Source organism: Chironomus tepperi, unplaced genomic scaffold (genome assembly GCF_022539635.2).
Source record: "Chironomus tepperi strain 1889 unplaced genomic scaffold, CSIRO-AGI_Ctep_v1 contig_13, whole genome shotgun sequence".
In the NCBI taxonomy this organism is placed as follows: Eukaryota; Metazoa; Arthropoda; class Insecta; order Diptera; family Chironomidae; genus Chironomus; species Chironomus tepperi.
In genome coordinates, this window is record NW_027226135.1 from 1196204 (window position 1) to 1221838 (window position 25635).

The 25635-nt window shown below is 38.2% G+C and overlaps 3 protein-coding genes across 3 annotated transcripts; 2 read left to right on the forward strand and 1 right to left on the reverse strand.

Annotated features, from left to right (window-relative positions):
- Nucleotides 1-2303: 2303 nt before the first annotated feature.
- Nucleotides 2304-4309, reverse strand: LOC139090786 (uncharacterized). Its single transcript, XM_070640612.1, has 3 exons — nt 4193-4309; nt 2961-3556; nt 2304-2511 (listed from the first exon to the last, which is right to left on the reverse strand). The coding sequence occupies exons 1-3, from the start codon at nt 4253-4255 to the stop codon at nt 2418-2420; spliced, it is 753 nt and encodes a 250-aa protein (XP_070496713.1). The 5' UTR covers nt 4256-4309; the 3' UTR covers nt 2304-2417.
- A 3251-nt stretch (nt 4310-7560) lies between these two features.
- LOC139090682 (uncharacterized) lies at nt 7561-10057 on the forward strand. Its single transcript, XM_070640486.1, has 3 exons — nt 7561-8109; nt 8965-9699; nt 9842-10057. Exons 1-3 carry the CDS (start codon nt 7765-7767, stop codon nt 9899-9901), a joined length of 1140 nt encoding a protein of 379 aa, XP_070496587.1. The 5' UTR covers nt 7561-7764; the 3' UTR covers nt 9902-10057.
- An 11940-nt stretch (nt 10058-21997) lies between these two features.
- Nucleotides 21998-24879, forward strand: Mccc2 (methylcrotonyl-CoA carboxylase subunit 2). The gene is made up of 3 exons (XM_070640209.1): nt 21998-22194; nt 22257-22644; nt 23459-24879. Exons 1-3 carry the CDS (start codon nt 22078-22080, stop codon nt 24682-24684), a joined length of 1731 nt encoding a protein of 576 aa, XP_070496310.1. The 5' UTR covers nt 21998-22077; the 3' UTR covers nt 24685-24879.
- The last annotated feature ends 756 nt before the right edge of the window (nt 24880-25635 follow it).

The window sequence follows — 25635 nt, forward strand, 5'->3', positions numbered from 1 at the left end:
TCTTATCTTAGACACTTTTGTTGTTGTTATTTGGTCTAATCTATTGAGTGACTATTAAATTGACATTTTCCGGTATGTGATTAGTATTTTTCAGGGATCAGTAAGTGAGTGATCTTTAGACTGAAGACCGAAGAAGACCAAAGGAGACCGAAGAAGACCGAAGAAGCCCGAAGAAGACCGAAGAGATCGAAGACTAGAAGACCAAAATAAGACCGAAGACCGAAGACCAAAGAAGACTGAAGAAAACCGAAGACACGAAAACACGAAGACACGAAGATCGAAGACCCGAAGATTGCTGAAAACCTAAAAACCCGAAGATCAAAAGACCCGAAAATCGACGACCGAAGACAGAAGACCGAAGACCAGAATACCCGAAGACAAAAAGACTCGAAGACAATAACGAAGATCCGAAGACCCAAATACCATAAGACCCGAAGACCCGAAAGCCGAATACCGAATACCGAATACCGAATACCGAATACCGAATACCAAAGACCCGAAGATCCGACGACCCGAAGACCGAAGATCGAACGAAGACCGAAGATCGATGATCGATGACCCGAAGTCTCTAAGACCCGAAGACCCGATATGATCTAGAAATCATGTAAATAAGTTCGGAAAACCCAATACCTGACTGACTTGACACTGACAAGATGTCGACATCAAGCTAACTCCGATACAGTTATAGTGGCCTTATACAAGAAATACAGACATATCCACCTTCTTTATCATCAACTTAAGCTAATAAGATTCATAAAAAAATCATCTCAAAAATTAAATTTCTCTTCATTATCTCTTGATATGATACAGAATAATGTGAGAGAAGTCAAGTCTCAAGTCAGTTACTTTATTATTATTACTCACATTCACTTAGTGTGTGATATTCATAAAGATAAGTCTAACTAGCTACTCATATCTAATTAATATCAATATTTATCACATTTAGTCAGTACCTTAAATGAGTTATGAAAATTAAAATATAAAAAATAATACAGGAAGTGATTAATGCTTAAAATGGACTGAATTTGGGACGATAATGAGAGATGAAAGTGGTAAGTTAGTTAGCCCCTACCAACCCTCTTTTGGGGTGGGGAACAATACGTCGTGACTGGCTAAAGACAAGCTTACTGTCTTACTCACTGTAATCACTGTATGAGTATGGGTATGGGTATGAAAACCCGAAGACCGAAGACCGAAGACACTGAAAATCCGACGATTTCACACCGAACACCGAAAACCGAAGAAAACCGAAAAAACCCGAAGAAAATCGAAGAACACCGAAGAAAACCGAAGAACACCGAAGAACACCGAAGAAAACCGAAGAAAACCGAAGAAACCGAAGCAAACCGAAGAAAACCGAAGAAGCCTAGAAGAAAACCTTACGACAATCCGAAGTGACCCGATGTTCATGGCATGTTCAGTCCACAGATTGCCTACCTCTACATTTCTAACTTAACGTGATAAATATGGGTATGGGTATGAGTATGGGAGATGGGAGTATGGGAGTTACGGGATCATGGCTATTGTATTGGCAATAATTAGACTGTTTACAATCCAAACTCAGTTTAGACTTACGACATCCTGCCGCCATTTCTATGTCGTATACCTTCCGGGATAGTTGATCAACTGACTTAATTAGCCTTAAATCGACTATGACTATTCAACTTAGCATGACTACATATAAGATTCACGCAACAATTCTAATCTCTAATTCTCAATATATCCAATTTCAGAAAAATTCTTCCGTGAAGTCATTGCCTACTTATTCATCATATTCCTCATCATAATACCATTAATATTAAAAATTAAATTTTTACTACAAAAATTCAACACAAATCATATAATTGACCTTGAAAATGGATCAAGTTCACGATCATCAGAGGTGACATTGTGGGTGCCTGAGAATGGTGGTGTCGAGTGACGTGTAGCTTAACTGTATATTGAATTGAAGCCTTCTAATATTGATACCTGATACTTAACTGTTTACAGCTACTTTATTTATGAATATTCAATGTCAAGTGCATACTTTAGATTACATAAAATGAAGCTATTGTGCAGGGGTGTGGGATGAGTTTTGTTGAGTGACTTGACGACATAGGGGGGTTTGGGACCCCCTCCCCTTCTTCTGTTCCTCCCGTTCCTCCGTTCCCATCTTCTTCTGTTCCCCTTATTTTGCTGTTCCCCCATTCCCCTCTTCCAGCTCCATTCCCATTCCTCTATTCCCCCTCCTAAGCCTCTCTCCCTTCATGCCCCCCTCCCCCCTACCCCTTCCCTTACCCCTTTCTAAATAAAACCAAAATTAATTCCACTTTATTAAAACTTTATTTCATTATTTTTTGAATTTTTTTAAGATAAAATATCAAAAAAGGTGTTAAAAATTTGAAACCCAAGAAAAATCTGTTAATTTTTGAAACATTTTATGTGCCACCAAGTAAGCAGTTGTAGACATATTGTCTGGTCATATCGCATCTATCGATCTCGGAATGGAACAATGATTTTGGACACCAGATGCTAAATTAGGAAAAAAATAATAAGAAAATTTTTGTAGAAATTAAAGTTGATAATTAGAAGGGTTGTGTGGTGATGCTGTCATGTGTTCTTGTGGTCATATGGTCATGTTGTCATGTGGTCGTATGGTCATTTGGTCATGTGGTCATATGGTCATATGGCCATAAAGTCACATGTCATATGGTTATATTGTCATATGGTCATATGGTTTTATGGCTATATGGTCATGTGGTCGTATAGTCTTGTAATCATAGTTATATGGTCACATATTGTCATTTGGTCATGTAATCTTATGGTCATAAGGTCATAATAACACGTAGTCATATAGTTCATGTAATCATATGGTCATATGGCCAAATGATCAAATAGTGATATGGACATATGGTCACATGGTCATATGATCACATGGTCATATGGTCACTCATAATCCCAATTCAACCCAAAATACTTACTAATTAAAATCGTAAGAACATCCAATAATATCATACAAATAAAGTGGAATTGTCTCATAACAATCCCAAAATCCTTTATATGCAGTCACATTCTTCTTACTTGGTACCGTCTTACGTAAATATTTATTACAAATTTCAACGGAATCATTAATTGGCTTAACCCAATTTGTATTATTATTAACCGACAACAAAAATGAATATTTTAATCCAGCAACCTTAATTCCAGTCTTTGTTACAGACGAGTCAATTGTTCCCATATATTGATAACAACATGGCATCACATTACAACGACTTGGTTGCTGTCCTTTAGCTTGGACATTCTTAATACACATATTATATTGCCATTGCCATAATACCAATTGTGGATAATCACAACAATCGGAAAAATTACGACGATTTGCATCCATTGCAGCACAACACTCGTCAAATTCCTTTTGTGTTGAGAATTGATTCATTGGACATTGGGTTGGATAGTCGGGTGCTTCGGTTGTTGTGTCGGCATAGTAGTCACCATAATCGGATCCATTGCTTGATGAATTGTGGGATGTTGAATTTGAACTGCTTTCGGCTTCGCTGCCGTAGTCTTGGCCGTGGATCTGGGTGGGGAAAAAATTTGATGATTTTTGAGCTTTTTTTGACAAATTTTTGAAAATTTGACAAATTTTGAGCTTTTTTTGACAATTATTTGTGAAATTTTGAGCTTTTTGACAAATTTTGAGCTTTTTTTGACAAATTTTTGAGCTTTTTTTGACATTTTTTGAGCTTTTTTGACAACTTTTTGAAAATTTGACAATTTTTGAGCTTTTTTGACAGTTTTTTCATAATTTTTGAGCTTTTTTTGACAATTTTTGTGTAAATTATTAAACTTTTTTTTTGACTATTTTTGAGCTTTTTGACCACTTTTTGAAGATTTGAAAATTTTTTAAAAATTTTTGAGCTTTTTTTGACAACTTTTTGAAAATTTGACAACTTTTAAGATTTTTGACAATTTTTGAGCTTTTTGAAAACTTCTGAGATTTTTGAACCTCCTGAGCTTTTTTGAAAAATTTTTTGACAATTTTTCGTGAATTTTTGAGCTTTTTTGAAAACATTTTTCTTAAGTTTTGAGCTTTTTTGATAAATTTTGAGCTTTTTGACAAATTTTGAGCTTTTTTGACAATTTTTTTAACTTTTTTTCAAAATTTCACCCAAAATTCCAATCAAAACCGACTAACATCAATGGATATACTCACAATAAAATGCACAGACAGTCCAAGACCCAATATTAAAGCAACTAAAAACTCAATTTTCTCCATTTCTTGTCTTGTTGATGAACGAATTGGAATTGAATTTAAATTTGATTGACAAAATAGATGAAATTGTTGAAAAATTTCATTAAACATTGGATTCTTGTGACTTTCATGGATGACTGCATTGAACAATAAAAGGAAACTTGTTAACATTTGTTTGGAATTAAATAAAAAAATTTGTAATGTTTTAGAGCATTTTAATGTAAATTTTGTGAATGATAAATGAATTAGTGACACGTGAAGAATGACTGACTTGGATGTCAAGTTAGGGGTGTATTCAGGGGAGGGCTGGGAATTTGGGAGGACACGAAGAAGACACAAAGTAGACACGAAGAGTAACGAAGAGTAACGAAGAAGACACGAAGAGGACATGAAGAAGACACGAAGAAGACACGAAGAAGACACAAAGTAGACACGAAGAGTAACGAAGAGTAACGAAGAAGACACGAAGAGGACATGAAGAAGACACGAAGAAGACACGAAGAAGACACGAAGAAGACACGAAGAAGACACGAAGAAGACACGAATAAGACACGAATAAGACACGAAGAAGACACGAAGAAGACACGAAGAAGACACGAAGAAGACACGAAGAAGACACGAAGAAGACACGAAGAAGACACGAAGAAGACACGAAGAAGACACGAAGTAGACACGAAGAAGACACAAAGAAGACACGAAGAAGACACGAAGAAGACACGAAGAAGACACGAAGAAGACACGAAGAAGACACGAAGAAGACACAAAGAAGACACAAAGAAGACGCCAAGAAGACACGAAGAAGACACGAAGAAGACACGAAGAAGACACGAAGAAGACACGAAGAAGACACGAAGAAGACACGAAGAAGAGACGAAGAAGAACTAAGAGCACAAAGAAGAAGACACGAAGAAGACACGAAGAAGACACGAAGAAGACACGAAGAAGACACGAAGAAGACACGAAGAAGACACGAAGAAGACACGAAGAAGACACGAAGAAGACACGAAGAAGACACGAAGAAGACACGAAGAAGACACGAAGAAGACACGAAGAAGACACGAAGAAGACACGAAGAAGACACGAAGAAGACACGAAGAAGACACGAAGAAGACACGAAGAAGACACGAAGAAGACACGAAGAAGACACGAAGAAGACACGAAGAAGACACGAAGAAGACACGAAGAAGACACGAAGAAGACACGAAGAAGACACGAAGAAGACACGAAGAAGACACGAAGAGTAACGAAGAGTAACGAAGTGAACAAGGTGAACAAGGGAAGGAAAAAAGGCGCAGGGTAGACCAATATCAAGCATACCTAATTACTGAACAAATCCATTCTTTATTAATCACAAAATAACATCATTAAAACTTAAAAAATGCAAAATTTGTCTGACTGTCCAAAGTAATATTATCAAATGTCGTTGTTCCATTGTCATCCTCATAGTCGGCAGCCCCTTCAGCACCTCGTGGATTAGGCAATTCCGCTGAAAGCACCGATGTTCCATTAAGTAAGCAATCAAAGACATAATAATATGATTCATAGCAATTTTCATAGTCAAATGGATAATTTGGACAGCTTAAACTGAAAAATAACAAAAATGGACATAAAATTTGATAAAAAATTGGACATGGACATGGACTTACTAGTTGTAGTCATAACAGCAATCGACAATATCATAAAGATAATATGGAATTTTTTCATAACAATCCCAATAATTGTAATAATCTTTAGGATTTGGTGGATATTTTATGGCTGTTGTGCATGACTGAACGACATCCGTGACTGAATCCCTCCATGTCTCATTATTATTGACAGACATCATAAAGGAACTAATCAATCCATCTGTGCTGATATTAGTCGGATCATTTGTCAGGACACCAAGTCGATGGAAGCAGCATGGCATCACACAACATCGTTCTGGTTGTGCATTTGTGGCTGTATTTGTACAATTTTTAACACAATATTCATAATCGTCACGATAAATTACAAGAATTGGATATTTACAGCATGTTGCAAATTCGGTTCGTCTTTTATTGAGATTATCGCAGCATGTTGACTTTTGGGGTTCGAAAATTTGATCATATGGACATGATGTTGGATTTGATATGTCGACTTTTGTGGCAATCTTGAGGAATGGATGAGAAAAATTGGATTTTATATAGTTTGACTTGACTAGAGCTTGACTAGCTCGACAAAAAATTAAGTGTAGCTCGACTGTAGTTCGATTTGAGCTCGATTAGAGCTTGATTAGAGTTTGATTAAGGCTAGACTTGAGCTAGACTTGAGCTCGACTCACGCTCGCCTTACGCTCGACAAACGCTCGCCCAATCAAACTAGAACTCGAATACATCTCGGCTAGCACTCGACATACGCTCCAGTAGAGCTCGAATTACGCTCGATTAGATCTCGAATAGAACACAACTTACGCTCGACCTAAGCTCGACTTACGCTCTACTAGAACTCCACTATAGCTCAACTTACGCTCGAATTGCGCTCAGTTACGCTTGACTTGCGCTCAACTTACGCTTAACTTACGCTCGACCTACGCTCGACTAGAGCTCGATTAAAGCTCAACTATAGCTCGAATTAAGTTCGATTAGATTTCCACTAGAGTTCGACTAGAGCTCGATTTACACTCGACTTATACTCGACTCACGTTTGTCTTACGCTCGACTATAGCTCGACTTACGCTCGACTAGAACTCGACTATTGCTCGACTTGAATTCGATTAGAGCTCGATTAGAACTCGGTTAGGACTCGTCTAAAGCCCGATTAGAGTTCGACTAGAGTTGGAATTTAGCTCGACTAAAGCTCGATAAGAGCTCGACCACAGCTCGACACACCCTCAACTTCAAGCTCTATATAACCCTAATTTCCAATTTACATATGAATCATAAATCCACAACTTACATAATAATTAACAAAGCAAATGTAAAACAATATTACAGCAATTCCAATGTTATTCATAATTTCAATCAATACACAAAACTTATTTCGTCGGAAGTTTAAAAATAAGTGAATTCATTTGCTGTGCTGTACAATGTTCTGTATGTAGCTGTGGAACAATGTCATATGTCCAACAAAAAAATTGTAGATATTTTGTGCAAAATATTGTGTAATATTTTTGGGAATTTTATAATTTTATTGCAATTTTTTGACTGTTCAGACGAAGACAGACCGAAGAAAGATCGAAGACACACGAAGACTCACGAAGACACACGAAGACTCACGAAGACATACGAAGACACACGAAGACACACAAAGACAAACCGATGACAGACGAAGACACACGAAGACTCACGAAGACACACGAAGACATACGAAGACAGACCGAAGACCCAACTCTGCACAAACCATGACGTCAATGACTATTGATTGATTAAGTTCTATTGACCATGACGTCGCGTAGACTAACTTAACAATAGCCATAGTATTGATTCACAGAAATTTACTAATTAATTAATTAATTTAATTGCTGTCATCACTTTCCGACTCATTTTTCAACATTTAAACTAGCAGTTCCTTCCAAAATGGAAGCACAAATTCTGTCAACAATTAAAGCATCAAAAATTTGTGCAAATATACTCGGATTCCTGCCATTAAGTCTGAATAGAAATGATAAAAACTACAAAAATTTGCTAATTCTTAGTTACATTTATTCAGCAATTTTAATCACAATTATGACACTGACATTGGGTCATGTGATATTTTATCTAATGCAGGAATATGAGAATGTATCGTTAATGCCAAAAAAGATCCATGAAGTGATTGAAATTGTTTTTGCTTCTGTGTCAATTTCACAGACGGGTGGAATTTTTGTTCATGCACGGGCAATGTCGGAGATATTTGAGAAATTTTGTGAAATTGATGAAAAGGTAAATATACGAAGATAGACGAAGATTGAATATACACGAAGATAGACGAAGATAGACGAAGATAGACGAAGATAGACGAAGATAGACGAAGATAGACCGAAGATAGACCGAAGATAGACCGAAGATAGACCGAAGATAGACCGAAGATAGACCGAAGACAGATCGAAAATAGACGAAGATTGACGAAGACAGACGAAGATCAGTGATAGATTTACGAAGATAGACGAAGATAGAGAATGATAGACGTTAGATAGACGAAGATAGAAAGATAGATGAAGTAGATTGAAGATAGTTTTTGCGAAGATCTGTGTCAATTTCACAGACGAAGGTGGAATTTTTGTTCATGCAAGATAGGAAATGTCGGAGATATTTGAGAAATTTTGTGAAGATTGACGAAGATAGACCGAAGATAGACCGAAGATAGACCGAAGACAGATCGAAAATAGACGAAGATTGACGAAGACAGACCGAGAACAGACCGAAGATAGACGAAGATAGACGAAGATTGAATATACACGAAGATAGACGAAGATAGACGAAGATAGACGAAGATAGACGAAGATAGACGAAGATAGACGAAGATAGACGAAGATAGACGAAGATAGATGAAGATAGACGAAGATAGACCGAAGACAGACCGAAGACAGATCGAAAATAGACGAAGATTGACGAAGACAGACCGAGAACAGACCGAAGATAGACGAAATCTCACGAAGATTGACGAAGATTAAAGAAGATGGACGAAGATAGACGAAGATAGACGAAGAAAGACGAAGATATACGAAGATATACGAAGATATACGAAGATATACGAAGATTTCCCAAATTTTGATGAATTTTTGCCAATTTTTCCAGATCCACTCAACATCCAGCACCATCCGAATCAACTATTCAAAACATCGAACAGTCATCCAATCATTATGTCTATTTGGAATTGTCAACTTCAGCCTACCAACGATATTAGGAGCAATAATTCAAAACAAATTCTCACTAAGCATAGAGACAGCTATGGAAATCACAATAATGTCAAGAGTAGTCCAAATCATCGACTTTTCCTTAATGTTCTCACAAAGTATGTTTTTCATTATATTTCTCATCATAATTGCTGGAATTTACATCCGATATAAAGTCATCAATAAGATACTAGAGACTGAACATCACACAACCAACATGACACAACTAGCTGCAATACATCTTAAATTATTCGATACAGTAACACTTGTCATGCATGTCTTTTCATTTCCAATTATGCTGTCATTTGGCTATAAAATTAGTGGCGGTGTCTTTTCAATTTATGAGATGTTGTCAATAGCCACACGACCGAATGTGACGTCACAACAAATTGGATTCTGTATGTGGATCAGTGCATGGCTGCCGGATGCCATTTTGGCGAGTATAATTGAAGTTGCATGCTGTATGGCAGCGGCAAATGAAGGAAGAAGAACGATTGGCATTTTGAGACGTATTTTGTGTCAGGAAGACGATGAGAAAGTCAGGAAGAGACTGAAGCTGTTTTTGTTACAAATTTGTCATTCAAAGCCTGTCTTTGGTTGTGGATTGTTTGAGTTTAATTGGCAATTGTTGGGAATTGTGAGTTGAATTTGTAATTGCTGTCTATTTTAAGGGACTGTCCACTTATTACGTGATGCCTTACCACAAACCTCCCTCCTCCCCAAACAGTGTTTTATAATAATCGGCCAACCCACTATTAATTTAAAACTCAATTTTTCAGGCTTTTGGAGCTGTTGTGCAGTCGCTTGTCATAATGATACAATTTGACTTGGCTAAGTAAACGTCAGCAGATGTTGATGGGGTGTTCATAAGTGACGTCAAACGGAATAATCAATTTTTTAAGAAAAAACATGCTTAAGACCTCTTAAGGAATATCAGAGGGATCCCTTAGGTCAATGACATCCAAACCACGTCACATCAAAGTGGTATGTCACAACCAAAACGGCACATGACATGCGGCTCATGATACACAGTTTTATGATGTCATATCTCAATTATGATTCAGTAATTACTTGTCAGAGTTAATTTATTCAAATTAATAAAACCAATTTCATTAATTTAATTATTTTTATTGCTTTTTTTCTCTCTCCTGCTCTCTCTTTCTCTCTCCTGCTCTCTCTTGGTCTCTCTTGGTCTCTCTTGGTCTCTCTGGGTCTCTCTTGGTCTCTCTTGGTCTCTCTTCTTGCTTCTACTAAAATTTCTGACTACATCCCTGATATATTACCAATAATTATAATGTAAAATCAATTTTGATGATTGAATAATGACACAACTCAATAAACCATGAGACACAACGATATCGACCATCAATACAGTCTATTCCAACATTCTCAGTCATCAATAATGTCAAATAAGCTTCTCGACATCCTCAAACCAGTCAAATATTTTGGAAATACATTTGGATTTATTCCATTTTGTTTGTGCAAAAAACATGAAAATTATCAAAAAATTTTAAATTTAAATCGAATTTATTCGTTATTTTTGCTAATTTTAATGTTTTATGAATTATATTTCAATCTTACGGTGGCAATTACATGGTTTAAGGAAGCTTCAATGATGCCTGAAATTGTTCATCAGATTGTACAAGCATTTCCAATGACTGTGACTATTATGCATGTTGTTCTAAAAAGAGTACTAAAACTGTTATGCAAGAGTACTAAAAAATTATCCCGTTGGTCGGGATATTTATTTTTGGGGATATTTGGAGTACTAAAAAATTATCCCGTTGGTCGGGATATTTATTTTTGGGGATTTTTGGAGTACTAAAAAATTATCCCGTTGGTCGGGATATTTATTTTTGGGGATTTTTGGAGTACTAAAAAATTATCCCGTTGGTCGGGATATTTATTTTTGGGGATTTTTTGGAGTACTAAAAAATTATCCCGTTGGTCAGGATATTTATTTTTGGAGTACTAAAATATTATCAAGTTGGTCGGGATATTTATTTTTGGGGATTTTTGGAGTACTAAAAAATATCCCGTTGGTCGGGATATTTATTTTTGGGGATATTTATTTTTAGATCAACAAAATGTCACCAAACATCCAAATTAATTACTCAACTCATCGGACCTGCCTCAGAATCGCCATTACAGCCACAACATTCCTCGTAGTTCTAACACTTGTACTAAGCCTCATGATACCCTTCTTTACTGATATAGACATCATTCAGGTACAGAGCCTGAGCTCACAATTAATTACACTTTTTGGCTTCTGCTGCTTATATGCTCAGATGATATTTGTGGCTATATTTATGCTGTCTATTCTTGGAATTTATTATCGATATAAAAAAATTAATGAAATTTTTGTCCAGGAAGTGCTGTTGGGTCCAGATGCATCCAAAAGCATCAATCCTCAGTTCCAGACATCCTCCACCAAATATCAACGAAAAAAGTCGTTAAAAATTTTAAAAAATTTATCAAAATTGCACCTTAATGTCCAGCATACAGTCACATCCGTCAATCAAATCTTCTCAATACCAATTATGATTGCAATCAGCTACAATGTCAGTGCCGGTGTCTTTTCAATTTATGAGCTCATCTCAGTCTTCAGCATACCGAATGCGACCATCCAACAAATTGGATTCTGCTTAATGGTCAGCATTTGGCTGCCAAATGCATTTTTTGGGATAATTTTGGGAGTTTATTGCTGTATGCTGACTGTCGATGAGGGAAATAGGACTGCTAAGATGTTAAGGACTAAGCTGTGCTGTGAAATGGATGTGAAAATTCGGAAGAAATTGAAACTGTTTTTACTGCAAATTAGTCATGTGAAGCCTGTGTTTAGCTGTGGATTGTACGAGTTTAACTGGAGATTGTTGAGTGTTGTAAGTTATGGATTTTAGGGAATTTCAAGCTGAGAAGTCCGGAGTTGGCAGGACTTCATAAAGGACTCTAAAATCCGGCTTCAAAGTTCGACTCCAAATTGGAGTTCTGCCAATTTTGGAGCACTTTACTCAACTTCTAATCCTCTATCTAATTTTCTGCAATTTTTATAGAAGTAAGGGTTAGTTCGGGCTTTATCATGTCTCATATCATGGTGATTGTAAAAAATTCGATCACCCATCGCTCGTTCCATGCCTTCCCCTTTCTCGAAGGCTTTCTCCTCTCTCCTATGTCCATATTTACTCTGGAAGGTTTCTCACTTTTCCATCATGCACTTTTCCTGCCCCTGAGTACTCTTACAAGCCCATCTCGCGTCGTCCAATGACCCTCTTCTCTCCTCTATGCGCTTTTCCTCTCATTGAAGACTCTCTCCACTCTCTCATGTCCTATAAAAATGGTTTTCCATTTCCTTACCCTCTCCGAATTCTCTTTCTCTCTTGACACATGTCCGTCTCCTTTTTCCTATGCCCGTCTTCTCTCTCATACCCCTTCCAATTTTCCCATGGCTCTCACCTCTCTCTAAGACCATCTCTTCTTCTCTTCCATGCTCCTCCTCACTCTCCCAAGCCTGTCACTAGCTCCATGCTCTTTTCCTCTCCCCTATGCCTCTCACCACTTCCTCATGTACCATCCCTCTCTCCCAAACCCCTCACCTGTCTCTTATGTCCCTTGTCATTCTCCCATACTCCTCCTCTCTCGCTCCACGTCTTTCTTCTCTTTTCAACACTTCCCACCTCTCTCCCATGCCTCTTCCTTCTCTTTCATGCCCCTAGCCTCTCTCCCATTGTCCTTCTCTTTCTCCAAATCCCATCTTCTCTCGTCCAATGCTCATCTTATCTCCTCCATGCCCATCCCCTCTCCTCAAAGACTAACCTCTCTTTCTCTCTCAATCTAATATGACACCGCGGCACTCAGTTTGAACAATACTAAACCTTGAACCTTTGTATTGCATACTATTATAATCCAAAATTACCTTTTTTCTCTTTTTCAGGCATTCGGATCGATGGTCGAGTTCCTCGTCATAATGATACAATTTAATCTATTAAAGTAAAAAATTCCAAATAAATAAATAATTTTGGTCAGAAAAAAATCAATAAACAAATTTGTACTCAAATTAATGTGCAGTCATAAGTTACATTTACATTTAGTCGGAACCCAAATTGATGTGTCAGTCGGAATAATGAGCAAGGACATCCTGTCAACTTTGAGGCCAATTAAGCTAATTGGAAATATTTTAGGATTTATTCCATTTTGTTTGGACCGAAAACATAAAAATTTTAAATTTTTTTACATCCTTAACAGCTTATATGCAGCTATGCTGATTTTGGTAATGATTCTCAACATGCTGAGCTACATGACAATTGCTGTCAAATTTTATGAAGGTGGATCATTGTTGCCGGATATAGTTCATCAATATTCACAGGCATCGCCACTTGTTATATCCATTGTCATGACTTGTGGCATTTTTGTGCATACAAAGTCATTTTCAGAGCTTGTGGATGGATTTAGGGATGCTGATAAGAGGGTAAGAGTGACTGACAAGGGATTTTCTTGTTCCTTGATCCTTTTCGGACTCTAAAGTCCGACTTTAGTGGAGTCTGGGCTCTAAAATCGAAGAATGCACCAAAAACTTCCAGGTGTAAACTTCCAGGTGTGAATGGGGTGTGCTCCTTGTTCCTTGATCCTTTTTGGACTCTAAAGTCCGACTCCAGTTGAGTTTGAACATAAAATCGAAGAATGGACCAAAAACTTCCAGGCGAAAACTTCCAGGTGTAAACGGGGTGTGTCTCCTACTTGTTCCTTGTTCTTCCTTGTTCCTTGTTCCTTGTTCCTAGTTCCTTGTTCCTTGTTCCTTGTTCCTTGTTCCTTGTTCCTTGTTCCTTGTTCCTTGTTCCTTGTTCCTTGTTCCTTGTTCCTTGTTCCTTGTTCCTTGTTCCTTGTTCCTTGTTCCTTGTTCCTTGTTCCTTGTTCCTTGTTCCTTGTTCCTTGTTCCTTGTTCCTTGTTCCTTGTTCCTTGTTCCTTGTTCCTTGTTCCTTGTTCCTTGTTCCTTGTTCCTTGTTCCTTGTTCCTTGTTCCTTGTTCCTTGTTCCTTGTTCCTTGTTCCTTGTTCCTTGTTCCTTGTTCTTTGTTCCCTACTTCTTGTCCCTTCTCAGATTCCAAACTTCCAGGTGTATACGGGTGTATTCCCTACTCATTATCCTTGTTTCTTCTCGGATTCTTAATTTCCAGGTGAATTTGGGTTTGACGCATCAATTGGATTGCCAACCACATCTTGGTGGTAAGCACCGCACATGGTGTACGGTTCATAGTGTTTTGACAAAACTTCCAGGTGTAAACGGGTGTGACGCTTTTCTTGAATAGCTCAAACAAGACATACGATTCATGGCATTTTTTTGGCACACACGCCACCCATCTTTAGTCTAAATTCCATGCTTATTGTTCCTTATTTTCAGATCAACAAGATATCACCAAACATTCAAGTCAAATATTCCCTTAATCCAATTAAAATTGGCATTGCAATGGCAACGGGATCATTTTGTGTACCAATGATAATTGGTTGGCTTGCTGCAAAGTACTACATGCTGGATTTAGCTGGATTGTACAATGATTCATCGATATTTTTTACATTATTTATAGTTTTATGCTCATATGGTCAAGTGATCTTTATAGCTTTATATTTGCTGATTGTTCTTGGCATTCGCGATCGTTATGGAAAAATTAATCAAATTTTGTGTCAAAATTCAGCAATTGACAGCCTCAATAGCTTGTCACATGTCCACCTGACACTGTATCAAGTCACATCCATAACTAATAAAATATTCTCAATGCCAATTATGATAACATTTGGATTCTACATGACTTCCGGTGTCTTTTCACTTTATGAGCTATTTTCAATTTATTCAGTTCCGGACGTGACACAGCAACAAATTGGATTTTGTCTTATTGTCAGCAGTTGGTGGCCAAATGCGATATGTGTGATGATTATGGAAATATGGTCGTGTATGACGACAATTGAGGAAGGAAAGAGGACAGTGATGATTGCAAGACAACTTTTGTGCTGTGAAAATGATGAAAAATTGAAGAAAATTTTGAAAATTTTTTTAATACAAATTTCACATTCGAAGCCAAGCTTTAGCTGTGGATTGTTTGAGTTTTGCTGGGAAACTTTGGGAATTGTAAGGATTTAAATGATTTAATTATCTGTCACTTTTTCTCATGTCACATTTCCCCATGCCACATTTGCCCATGTCACTTTTCCCCCATATCACTTTTCCCCATGTCACTTTTCCCCATGTCAATTTTCTCCATGTCACTTTTCCCCATGTCACTTTTCCCCCATATCACTTTTCCCCATGTCACTTTTCCCCATGTCAATTTTCCCCATGTCACTTTTCCCCATGTCACTTTTCCCCATGTCACTTTTCCCCATGTCACTTTTCCCCGTGTCACTTTTCCCCATGTCACTTTTTCCCATGTCACATTTCCCCATGTCACTTTTGCCCATGTTACTTTTACCCATGTCACTTTTCCCCATGTCACTTCCAATCGATTAACAGACTTGTAGTATCCAGGAATGTCCATTGTTTGTATGAAAATTGTTATATTTTTACAGGCTTTTGGAGGTTTGGTGCAGTATCTTGTGATTATGATTCAATTTAGTTTCAATAAGTGATTGTGATGGATGGAACAGAGATGACAAGACTCTACGGAGACATACCCAACCACAGGCGTAAAAACCACACATTTTTCCATGTGACACATCATGTGACACAACGTGTGACACATCATGAGAAACATTACGTGACACACCAGATTCTGTTTTTAACAACCCTGGATTGTTCCAGTGAGCATACACGAATAGGAGGGTGGGAGTGAGGAAGAAGGGGAATGTGGTCCTCCTGATTACGTCCCCTGGGTCATGTACCTAGGTTAAATCAGGAATTAGGTCAACAATTTTGTTGATTAAAGTCAGATATTCACCAACTTAATGCTGGTCTGTGGAATATCCAGTGGACAAAGAATTTGACAAAAATCCAACAAAATGCTGACTTGATTCTAACTTGGCCTACCTCAATTTATATCCATTTTCAATGTCACTTCCAACTGTCTATCACTTGATTATTAATTCAATTATATTAATTAATTAAATAAATATTTTATATTCAATTTAACTTAATTGATATCAATTCTGTTTTATGTCTAAATGTCTGTCATTATTTTTGTAATTTTTAAACCATCAACAGCTCACTGTTAAGTCAAGACGAACAGGAACTGCTGTACCTTAAATAAAATGCATCAAAACATTTTAAAATCAATTAAACCGTTAAAAAATATTGGAAATATTCTTGGATTTACTCCATTTTGCCTTGATAAATGCTGCAAAAATTTCCATAAATTTTACATCATTAATAGCTGTTATTCAGCTGTGCTGATTATGGCTATGCTGATTGCTGTGTATTTAAATTCAAAAACAATTTTAGCATGGTTTATGGAACATTCAACAATGCCTGTATTTATCTATCAATTTATACAGTCGCTGCCGATGACAATTTCTATAATTCAGACTTTTGGAGTCATCGTCCATACTCAGGCATTGTCGGATGTTGTGGGGATATTTTGTGAATTTGATGAGAAGGTAAGGTTGGGTTAAATAATGTTGGAAGTGACTGGCAGTTGACTGACAGTTGATCGGCAGCTGACTGACGATTGCTGACATCTTCCACTGGCAGTTGATCGGGAGCTGTTGACATCTAAAACTGGCAGTTGACATGAGACCATTGACATCTTCCACTGGCAGTTGATCAGCAGCTGTTGACATCTTAGATTGGCAGTTGATCAGCAGCTGTTGACATCTTAGATTGGCAGTTGATCAGCAGCTGTTGACATCTTCCAATGACAGTTGATCGGCAGCTGTTGACATCTTCGATTGGCAGTTGACCGGCAACAGTTGACATCTTCGACTGGCAGTTGACTGGCAGCTGTTGACATCTTCCACTGGCAGTTGATCGGCAGCTGTTGACATCTTCCACTGGCAGTTGATCGGCAGCTGTTGACATCTTCCACTGGCAGTTGATCGGCAGCTGTTGACATCTTCAACTGGCAGTTGATCGGCAGCTGTTGACATCTTCTACTGGCAGTTGATCGGCAGCTGTTGACATCTTCGACTGGCAGTTGACCGGCAACCAAAAAATTCCAAAATTTTCTCATCATTTCCATCAATTTTTTCCAGATTGCCAAAATGTCATCAACATTCCACATCAATTATTCACATCATCGGTCATTTGTGGTCAAAAGTCTTTACCTCAGCCTGCTAAGTTGTTCCTTGTCGTTCTTTACGACCATCATCATAGCAACTGTATTCGAGATTGATGTCCAGAAATTCCAAAGACATCCATTGGCCCTTGTTGTCCAAATATTCTGCAGCATATACATGTATGGCCATATTGCGTACACAGTTCAATATTTACTGACTGTCCTTGCCATCCGGTTCCGATACAAAAAAATCAATTCAATTTTAGAGTCAAAATTTGGACAAAAAGTCACAAAAAAGTCAAATTTACTTAAAATATTGTCAAATTTACATTTAAAGCTTTTTGACACAATTTCATTAACAAATCGAATTTATTCATTTCCGGCCATGATTTCATTTGGATTTTACATCAGTTCCGGTGTCTTTTCACTTTATGAGCTATTTTCAGTCTTGTCTAATCCAAATATTACAAAACAACAAATTGGATTTTGTTTAATTATTAATGCATGGCTACCAAATGCGGTACTTTATACAGTTTTAGAGATTACATGCTGTATGATGGCTGTCGATGAAGGATGTAGAACAACTAAAATATTAAGGGACATTTTATGTAAGGAACATGATGAACAAATTCGAATAAAATTGAGAAATTTTTTATTACAAATTTCACATTCGAAGCCTGTGATTAGCTGTGGATTGTTCGAGTTTAATTGGGAATGTCTTGGAATTGTAAGTTTGATGTTGAGTTTGTGACTGAAGAGACCAAAGAAGACCGAAGACAGACCGAATAAGACCGAAGATACCGAAGGGATCGAAGAAGACCGAAGAGTGACGAAGAGACCGAAGACTGAAGACTGAAGACCGAAGAAGACCCGAAGAAGACCGAACAGATCCGAACAGACCCGAACAAGCCCGAACCGACCCGAAGAGACTGAAGACCGAAGACTGAAGAGACCGAAGAAATCCGAATAAAACAGAACAGATAGAACAAACTGAACAGATAGAACAAACCGAACAGATCAAAGAGACCGAAGAAGACCAAAGACAGACCGGAAAAGACCGAACAAGACCGAACTGACAAAACAGACCGAACAGACCTAAAAAACCGAACAGACCGAATAATACTGAAGAAAACCGAATAGACCGAAGAAGAACGAACCGACCGAAGAAATCCGAAAAAGACCGAAGAATATCGAAAAAGACAAAAGTCTGTCTTATAAAACTGAATAGACCGAAGACTGAATAGACCAGAGAAGACCGAAGAAATCGAAAAGACCGAAGAAGACCGAAGACAGACCGAAGATAGACCAAATAAAACCGAGGAAGACCGAACATAACGAAAAGTCCGAAAAAAACCGAAGACAGAACGAAAATTGAATTCCATAATATTAACCAAATTTAATTTATTTTCAGGCATTTGGAGCTGTGGTTCAATATCTAGTCATATTAGTCCAATTTAGTTTCACAAAATAAGTCTCAATTTGTTACTGAAAATGTATCAATTTACATATAATTAAGCAACAATTGTTCAAATAGTTAAGATCTAATTGTTATTAATTTATCAAAAATTTTCTTGACATTTTATAGCTTTTTGGTCAAATTAAATTCACATGTTTAGTGTATTATCCATCATTGTATAGACCACAATTAACAAAATGACAGAAAATATTTTTTCAACAATGAAATCAATAAAAAATTTCGGATTAATTTTTGGATTTTTTCCATTCAATTTTAATAAAAATGATAAAAATTTTAAAATTATTTACACATTTAACTGCATTTATTCTGGATTTTTGATCACGATTATGTTTATTGTGATGTACTTGAATTTTACAATATTGTCTGATTGGATGCAGGAGTCATCATTAATGCCACCATTAATTCAACGAATTATACAAACTATACCGCTGACTATGATTATCGCACAGACTTTTGGAAGTATTGTTCATAGTCAAGCATTTTTTGATGTCTATAAAGTGTTTAAAGTCATTGATCAAAAGGTAATTTATGATGATCGAGGTTACTCTGTCACTCGGTCTCTTAATTTCTCGATCACTCGGTTGCTCATTCGCTCGGTTTCTTCTTCGCTCGATCTTTCCTTCGCTCGGTCTCACCTTCGCTCGATCTCTGCTTCGCTCGGTCTTACCTTCGCTCGATCTGTCGTTCGCTCGGTCTCTCGTTCGCTTGGTTTTCGATCGCTCTGTCGCTCGATCTCTTGATCGCTCGGTTTCTTGATCGCTCGGTAGCTGGTTCGCACGGTTTGTCCTTCGCTCGATCTCTTCTTCGCTCGCTTTCTCCTTCGCTCGATCGCTCGGTCACTTGTTCGCTCGGTTGTTCATTCGCTCAGCTGATTGCTCGTTCGCTCGGTCTCTCGTTCGTCCAGTCTTTCGTTCGCTATGTCGCTCGGTCGCTCAGTTGCTTGTTCGCTCAGTCTCTAGTTCGCTCGATCTCGTTTTCGCTCGGTCGCTCGGTTTCCTAATCTCTCGATCGCTCGGTTTATTGTTTGCTCGGTTTCTCGTTAGCTCGATCTTTTGTTCGCTCGATCTTTAGTTCGGTCGATCTCTCGTCCGTTCAGTCTTTGGTACGCTTTGTCGCTCGGTCTCATAATCGTTCGGTCGCTCAGTTGCTTCTTCGCTCTGTCTCACGATCGTTAGAACTCTTGGTTTCTTAGTCTTTTAATCTATCCGTTGATCGGTCTCTCGTTTGCTCAGTCTGTCGTTCGCTCAGTCTTTCCTTCGCTCAATCTCTCCTTCGCTCGGTCTCTCCTTCGCTCGGTCTATCCTTCGCTCGTTATCTCCTTTGCTTCATTTTCATTCGCTCGATCTCAATCTCTCCGTCGCTCGGTTGCTAGATCATTCGATTGATCGCTCGATCGCTCGATCGCTCAACTCAGTTTCTTAGAGAGGGATGGGAGGTGAAGATTGAGATTGTATTCCAAGTCAATCCAATAATAATAATATTTTTCATCCAAAATATTCCTATAGATTTACCAAATTTCACCAAACATACCTCCAAACTATTTCTCACAACGTAAAACTGGCAAAACAGCCTTTAAATTGAGTACCATCAGCTACTGTGTACCCTTCATATTCACAATATATGTAACACATTACTTCAAAATTGACTCGTCTTCATTTGAAGGCAATTACGTAATGATATTCGGTCAAATATTCATCATGATCTATTACTACTCAAATTTCGTCTATCATTCCTTATTTTACGCGATGGTCCTCGAAATTCGATTCCGATTCCAAAAAGTCAATGAAATTTTGGTCCACTGGAATCAATTTGGTCCAATTGAGGTCAACAGCATCAAATACCTCAAAGAGATCTCAAAACTTCATCTTAATGTCAACAGAACCACAAACTTAATTAATCAGCTATTCTCAGTTCCAATTATGATTGCAATTGGATTTTGCATCGCATCCGGAACTTTATCACTTTATGAACTTTATTCAATATTTTCAATTCCGACTGTCACACGACAACAAATTGGATTTTGTCTTATTGTTAATGCCTGGATGCCAAATACAGTCATTGGTATTGTTGTTGAGATTACGTGCTGTATGATGACGGAACGGGAAGGAACTAGAACGTTGAAGATTTTGAGGCAATTCCAGTGTGGCAAAAATGATGAAAAAATTCAAAAATGGTTGAGAATTTTTCAACAGCAAATTGGACATTCGAGAGCTAGTTTTAGTTGTGGATTGTTTGAGTTTCATTGGAGCTTTTTGGGGACTGTAAGTTGAGCTGGACCTTCCTTTTTGGGGTATATCCCATAACCCAACTTAAGAATCTAATTTAAATGACAAATTTATCGTATTTTTAGGCATTTGGAGCGATGGTTCAATATTTGGTCATATTTATACAGTATAGCTTTATAAAGTAGGAGGAACAAGTTGAAAATGTTCGCATAGACGAGGTTCAGAAGCGCATTTTACATTGATGACATCAAAATTCAACAAAATTCTCAATAATTTCATGGCGGCAATTCACTATACTTATCCGAGACCCCTCCGAGACTTACCCGAGACTTACCCGAGACTTACCCGAGACTTACCCGAGACTTACCCGAGACTTACCCGAGACTTACCCGAGACTTACCCGAGACTTACCCGAGACTTACCCGAGACTTAAACCGAGACTTAAACCGAGACCTAACCGAGACTTACCCGAGACTTGCCCGAGACTTACCCGAGACTTAAACCGAGACTTAATCTGAGACTTAAACCGAGACTTACCCGAGACTTACCCGAGACTTACCCGAGACTTACCCGAACCAAAACCGAGACTTACCCGAATCCTACCCGAGTCCTACCGAGAACTAACCGAAACCTACCGAGACTTACCCGAAATCTACCGAGACTACCCGAGGTTAAAGAGAGTCTTTGTCTCGGTTTCTGCCACGGGAACCCTAAAAACTTGAGTGCCGCGACTCACAGATTGCCTACCACTGCTCTAAATCCTTCCCTGTAAAGTTATTGGCTGTTCCACTGACGGTATTACGGACAAACTTTAATAAAATGCTTCAAAAATTCAAAAAATGACAAAAAAATCAATAAAATATCAAAAAATTCAATAAAATACACAAAAATTTCCAATAAAATTATCCACAATTATTTCAAATAATTCTTATCACATCCAAGACACATTCCATATTCACCACGATCAAAATAATCTCACCAAAACACATGATATTCGCACACATACCACAACACATATTCTACACATATATTAGTGCCAAATCACAAGCAGCTCAGTGTCTGCACTTTTTTTTCATTTTTCAATATTTATTAAAATTTCATAAAAAAGTGCCAAAAAAAATGTTAAAATTAAGACATTCAGCATCAAGCTTAACGATCCGTTATGTCCGTCAACTTCACATGGCTGAAGCCAATGTCTTACAGACGAAAATTGATAAAAATTCAGCTGAATATCAGGTACGGATGATAAGGTCGTGAAGTTTATGTAAAAAAATCTCATTTTTTTCGTCATTTTTTAGGAAAATTTCAATTCCTTAAAAGCGATGGTCAACAACCTGGAAATAATAACACAGAATGTCCTCAAGACAGACCAAAAAGCCATCGATCGTCACTTGTCAAAGAACAAGTTACTTGTACGTGATCGTATTAATAAGCTTATTGATCCAAATTCACCATTTTTGGAATTATCACAACTTGCTGGATATGAAATGTATGGAAATGATGTTGTTAATTCCGGTGGTATTGTGGCTGGTATTGGACGTGTTAGTGGACAATTGGCAATGATTGTTGGTAATGATGCGACAGTCAAGGGTGGAAGCTACTATCCAATAACTGTTAAGAAGCACTTGAGGGCACAGGAAATTGCTCAGGAGAATCGATTGCCGTGCATTTATTTGGTTGATTCAGGTAGGTTTTTGAGGTTTATGGGATGTAGACTGGATGGCGGTGGATTCTGGGTGTGCATCTACCTTTATGCCTATCCGTACATATAGCTCTTTAGCTACATGTATCCCTACAACTAGCTCTACCCCTACACCTACCCTTACACTTAGTCCTAACTCTGCATCTACCCCTGTCCTATTCCCTATTGATCCACTCCTACTCTTGCATCTGCATCTACACCTATCCTTGACACATACTGTAGACTATGCTTGGCTCATACTATAGCACATGCATTAAGTGTAGGTTCAGGTCATACCTTGAGTCATATTAGATGTTTAGCCTAGAGTATACTTGAGGATAGAGGTCATGGGTAGATATGGGTAGATTGGTAGGAGGAGGTGTATGTGTATACCAAGGATAGGGGTATGTGCGATCTGGAGCCGGTTTCTCGGAATACAGCGAACACGATGCATAATCTGGAGTAAATACCTTAGAGTTAACATTATGTCTAGGGTTATTCTGTGGCAAGGGTAGGTGTAGATAGGGTTAGGTGTAGGTAGGGTTAGGTGTAGGTAGGACCGGATGCTGGTAGGTTAGGTGTAGGTAGGGTTAGGTGTAGGTAGGGTTAGGTGTAGGTAGGGTTAGGTGTAGGTAGGGTTAGGTGTAGGTAGATATAGGTGCACTTAGTAGGAGCTGATGGTAGGGGTAAGTGGAGGTTGTCCCAAAAATTCACGGAAGTTGACCCCATCCCGCTGGATATGCCCTTGGGGTACTCAGTCATTCAATTCCCATTCTACTCAACTTCCTCTAATTCCTCCTCTCAATCTTTAACTTCCAGGCGGTGCAAATCTTCCACGACAAGCTGAAGTCTTTCCCGACAAAGGCCATTTCGGACGAATTTTCTACAATCAAGCCAACATGTCAGCTATGGGAATAGCACAAATAGCTGTCGTACTCGGATCATGTACAGCAGGTGGTGCATACGTACCAGCCATGGCCGATGAGTCAATTATTGTCAAAAATCAAGGAACAATTTTCCTTGCTGGACCGCCATTAGTAAAAGCAGCAACCGGCGAGGAAGTATCAGCTGAGGATCTTGGCGGTGCTGATTTACATTGTCGTACATCAGGCGTGACTGATCATCTTGCAAATAATGATGAGCATGCGCTGTATTTAGCACGTCAAGTTATGGCTAATTTAAATGTTCCATCCACAAACAGCTACAATGACAGCATAAGATTTGACTATGAAGTGTCGAGGAACTTTACGGATCCAGCAGTTGGCGGTGGAATTGAGGAACCAATTTATGATCCACAGGAACTTTATGGAATTGTTAATTCACAGCTGACGAAGAATTTTGATGTACGTGAAGTCATTGCCAGGATTGTGGACGGCTCAAGATTCCAGGAATTTAAGAAGTTCTACGGCGAGTCACTTGTCTGTGGATTTGCGAAGCTTTATGGCAATACAATTGGTATAGTCGGTAATAATGGTGTGCTGTTTAGTGAGTCAGCACTTAAAGGTTCACATTTCATCCAGCTATGCTCACAACGTGGAATTCCGTTGCTGTTCCTGCAAAACATCACCGGCTTTATGGTCGGCAAGGAAGCTGAATCACAAGGCATTGCCAAAAATGGCGCTAAAATGGTTAATGCTGTCGCAACAGCAAATGTACCAAAATTAACATGCATTATTGGTGGATCATATGGTGCTGGTAATTATGGCATGTGTGGTCGTGCCTACTCACCGCGATTCCTTTACATGTGGCCTAATTCAAGAATTGCTGTTATGGGCGGTGCACAAGCTGCTGGTGTACTGGCACAAATTACTGAAGATCAATTTAAGCGTTCGGGCAAGCAATGGACACAGGAAATAGCTGATAAGATTAAGGCACCGCTAATTAAGCAATTTGATGCTGAAAGTTCAGCTTATTATAGTTCCGCAAGATTATGGGATGATGGAATTATTGATCCAGTTGATACACGTAAGGTACTTGGATTGTCATTGGCTGCGGCACTTAATGCACCAATACAGCCAACACGTCATGGTGTGTTCAGGATGTAAAGGGATGCTGGGGATTGTTGTTGTTGGTTTTTTGGTGCCTTAAAAGAATTTATCGAATTGCATTTATTAGAGATTTAAGATTGACCATGAATTTAATTGCATTTATTTTTATTTGTTAATATTCAAGCATGTGGATAGTACAAGGACCTTATTATGTCATAGTCAATAAAAACAAATTGGACGAATTTTAATAAATTATTGAGTTTTTTTTGGATATTTTAAGATGTTTTTGATAGGTAGCTATGACAGTTCTCCAAGCTGGACAGTCTTACAGACGCCAACGAGATTCAACAGCATCTAAGACAGTGGTCGGCAACCTTTTGCTTTCCGCGGTACACCTTGGTGGTAAGCGGCGACTGAAGCATTTTTGACGGCACACTAGTAGAGGCTTCCCAAAGGGCTCGGTTTTGACGAATCCAGGGTCTCGGTCTCAATCTCGGTCTCAATCTCTGTCTCGGTCTCGGTCTCGACATCGGGAACCCTTACCATTAGTATGTCGCGGTACATAAGTTGCCCACCACCGATATTACTTGCTTAATTCTTACATCGATGGCCGTATCGATCAACTGTGATCCATCAGATGTCTAAAACTTGTTTTATCGTCGGTTTTCGCCTGTCACTTGTCACTTCTTCACGCGACCTTTTGCTAAAGTACATCCCAGTCAAGGAAATAAGTAAGAACGATATGAAAATGAAGATGACGTGAATTGTAGGCCTTTAAACTCTTTCACAGCAGCATGAGTCAATAATAATGGAATATTGATTATTATATAAGTAGCACTAGATGTAGCTTTACTACACCTATCCAATTGAAATTCTTGGGAAAAATTGAATTGCTTATTCTAAGATGCGACTATACTTAACCCATATTGTCGATTCATAAGACACTGATTCTTAGAAAATTCAATAATCTGAATATTGCAAGTCTGTCAATCGATTCAAAAAATCCAA

Bases quoted from the DNA above. Each gene is read 5' to 3' on its own strand.
- Mccc2 (XM_070640209.1), top strand. From the start codon at position 22,078: ATGTTAAAATTAAGACATTCAGCATCAAGCTTAACGATCCGTTATGTC. The intron at 22,195-22,256 runs GTACGGATGATA...GTCATTTTTTAG, and splicing joins AAAATTCAGCTGAATATCAG to GAAAATTTCAATTCCTTAAA. The intron at 22,645-23,458 runs GTAGGTTTTTGA...TTTAACTTCCAG, and splicing joins CATTTATTTGGTTGATTCAG to GCGGTGCAAATCTTCCACGA.
- LOC139090682 (XM_070640486.1), top strand. From the start codon at position 7,765: ATGGAAGCACAAATTCTGTCAACAATTAAAGCATCAAAAATTTGTGCA. The intron at 8,110-8,964 runs GTAAATATACGA...CAATTTTTCCAG, and splicing joins TTTGTGAAATTGATGAAAAG to ATCCACTCAACATCCAGCAC. The intron at 9,700-9,841 runs GTGAGTTGAATT...TCAATTTTTCAG, and splicing joins ATTGGCAATTGTTGGGAATT to GCTTTTGGAGCTGTTGTGCA.
- LOC139090786 (XM_070640612.1), bottom strand. From the start codon at position 4,255: ATGGAGAAAATTGAGTTTTTAGTTGCTTTAATATTGGGTCTTGGACTG. The intron at 3,557-4,192 runs GTGAGTATATCC...TTCCCCACCCAG, and splicing joins GACTGTCTGTGCATTTTATT to ATCCACGGCCAAGACTACGG. The intron at 2,512-2,960 runs GTAAGTATTTTG...TTCCTAATTTAG, and splicing joins TGTTCTTACGATTTTAATTA to CATCTGGTGTCCAAAATCAT.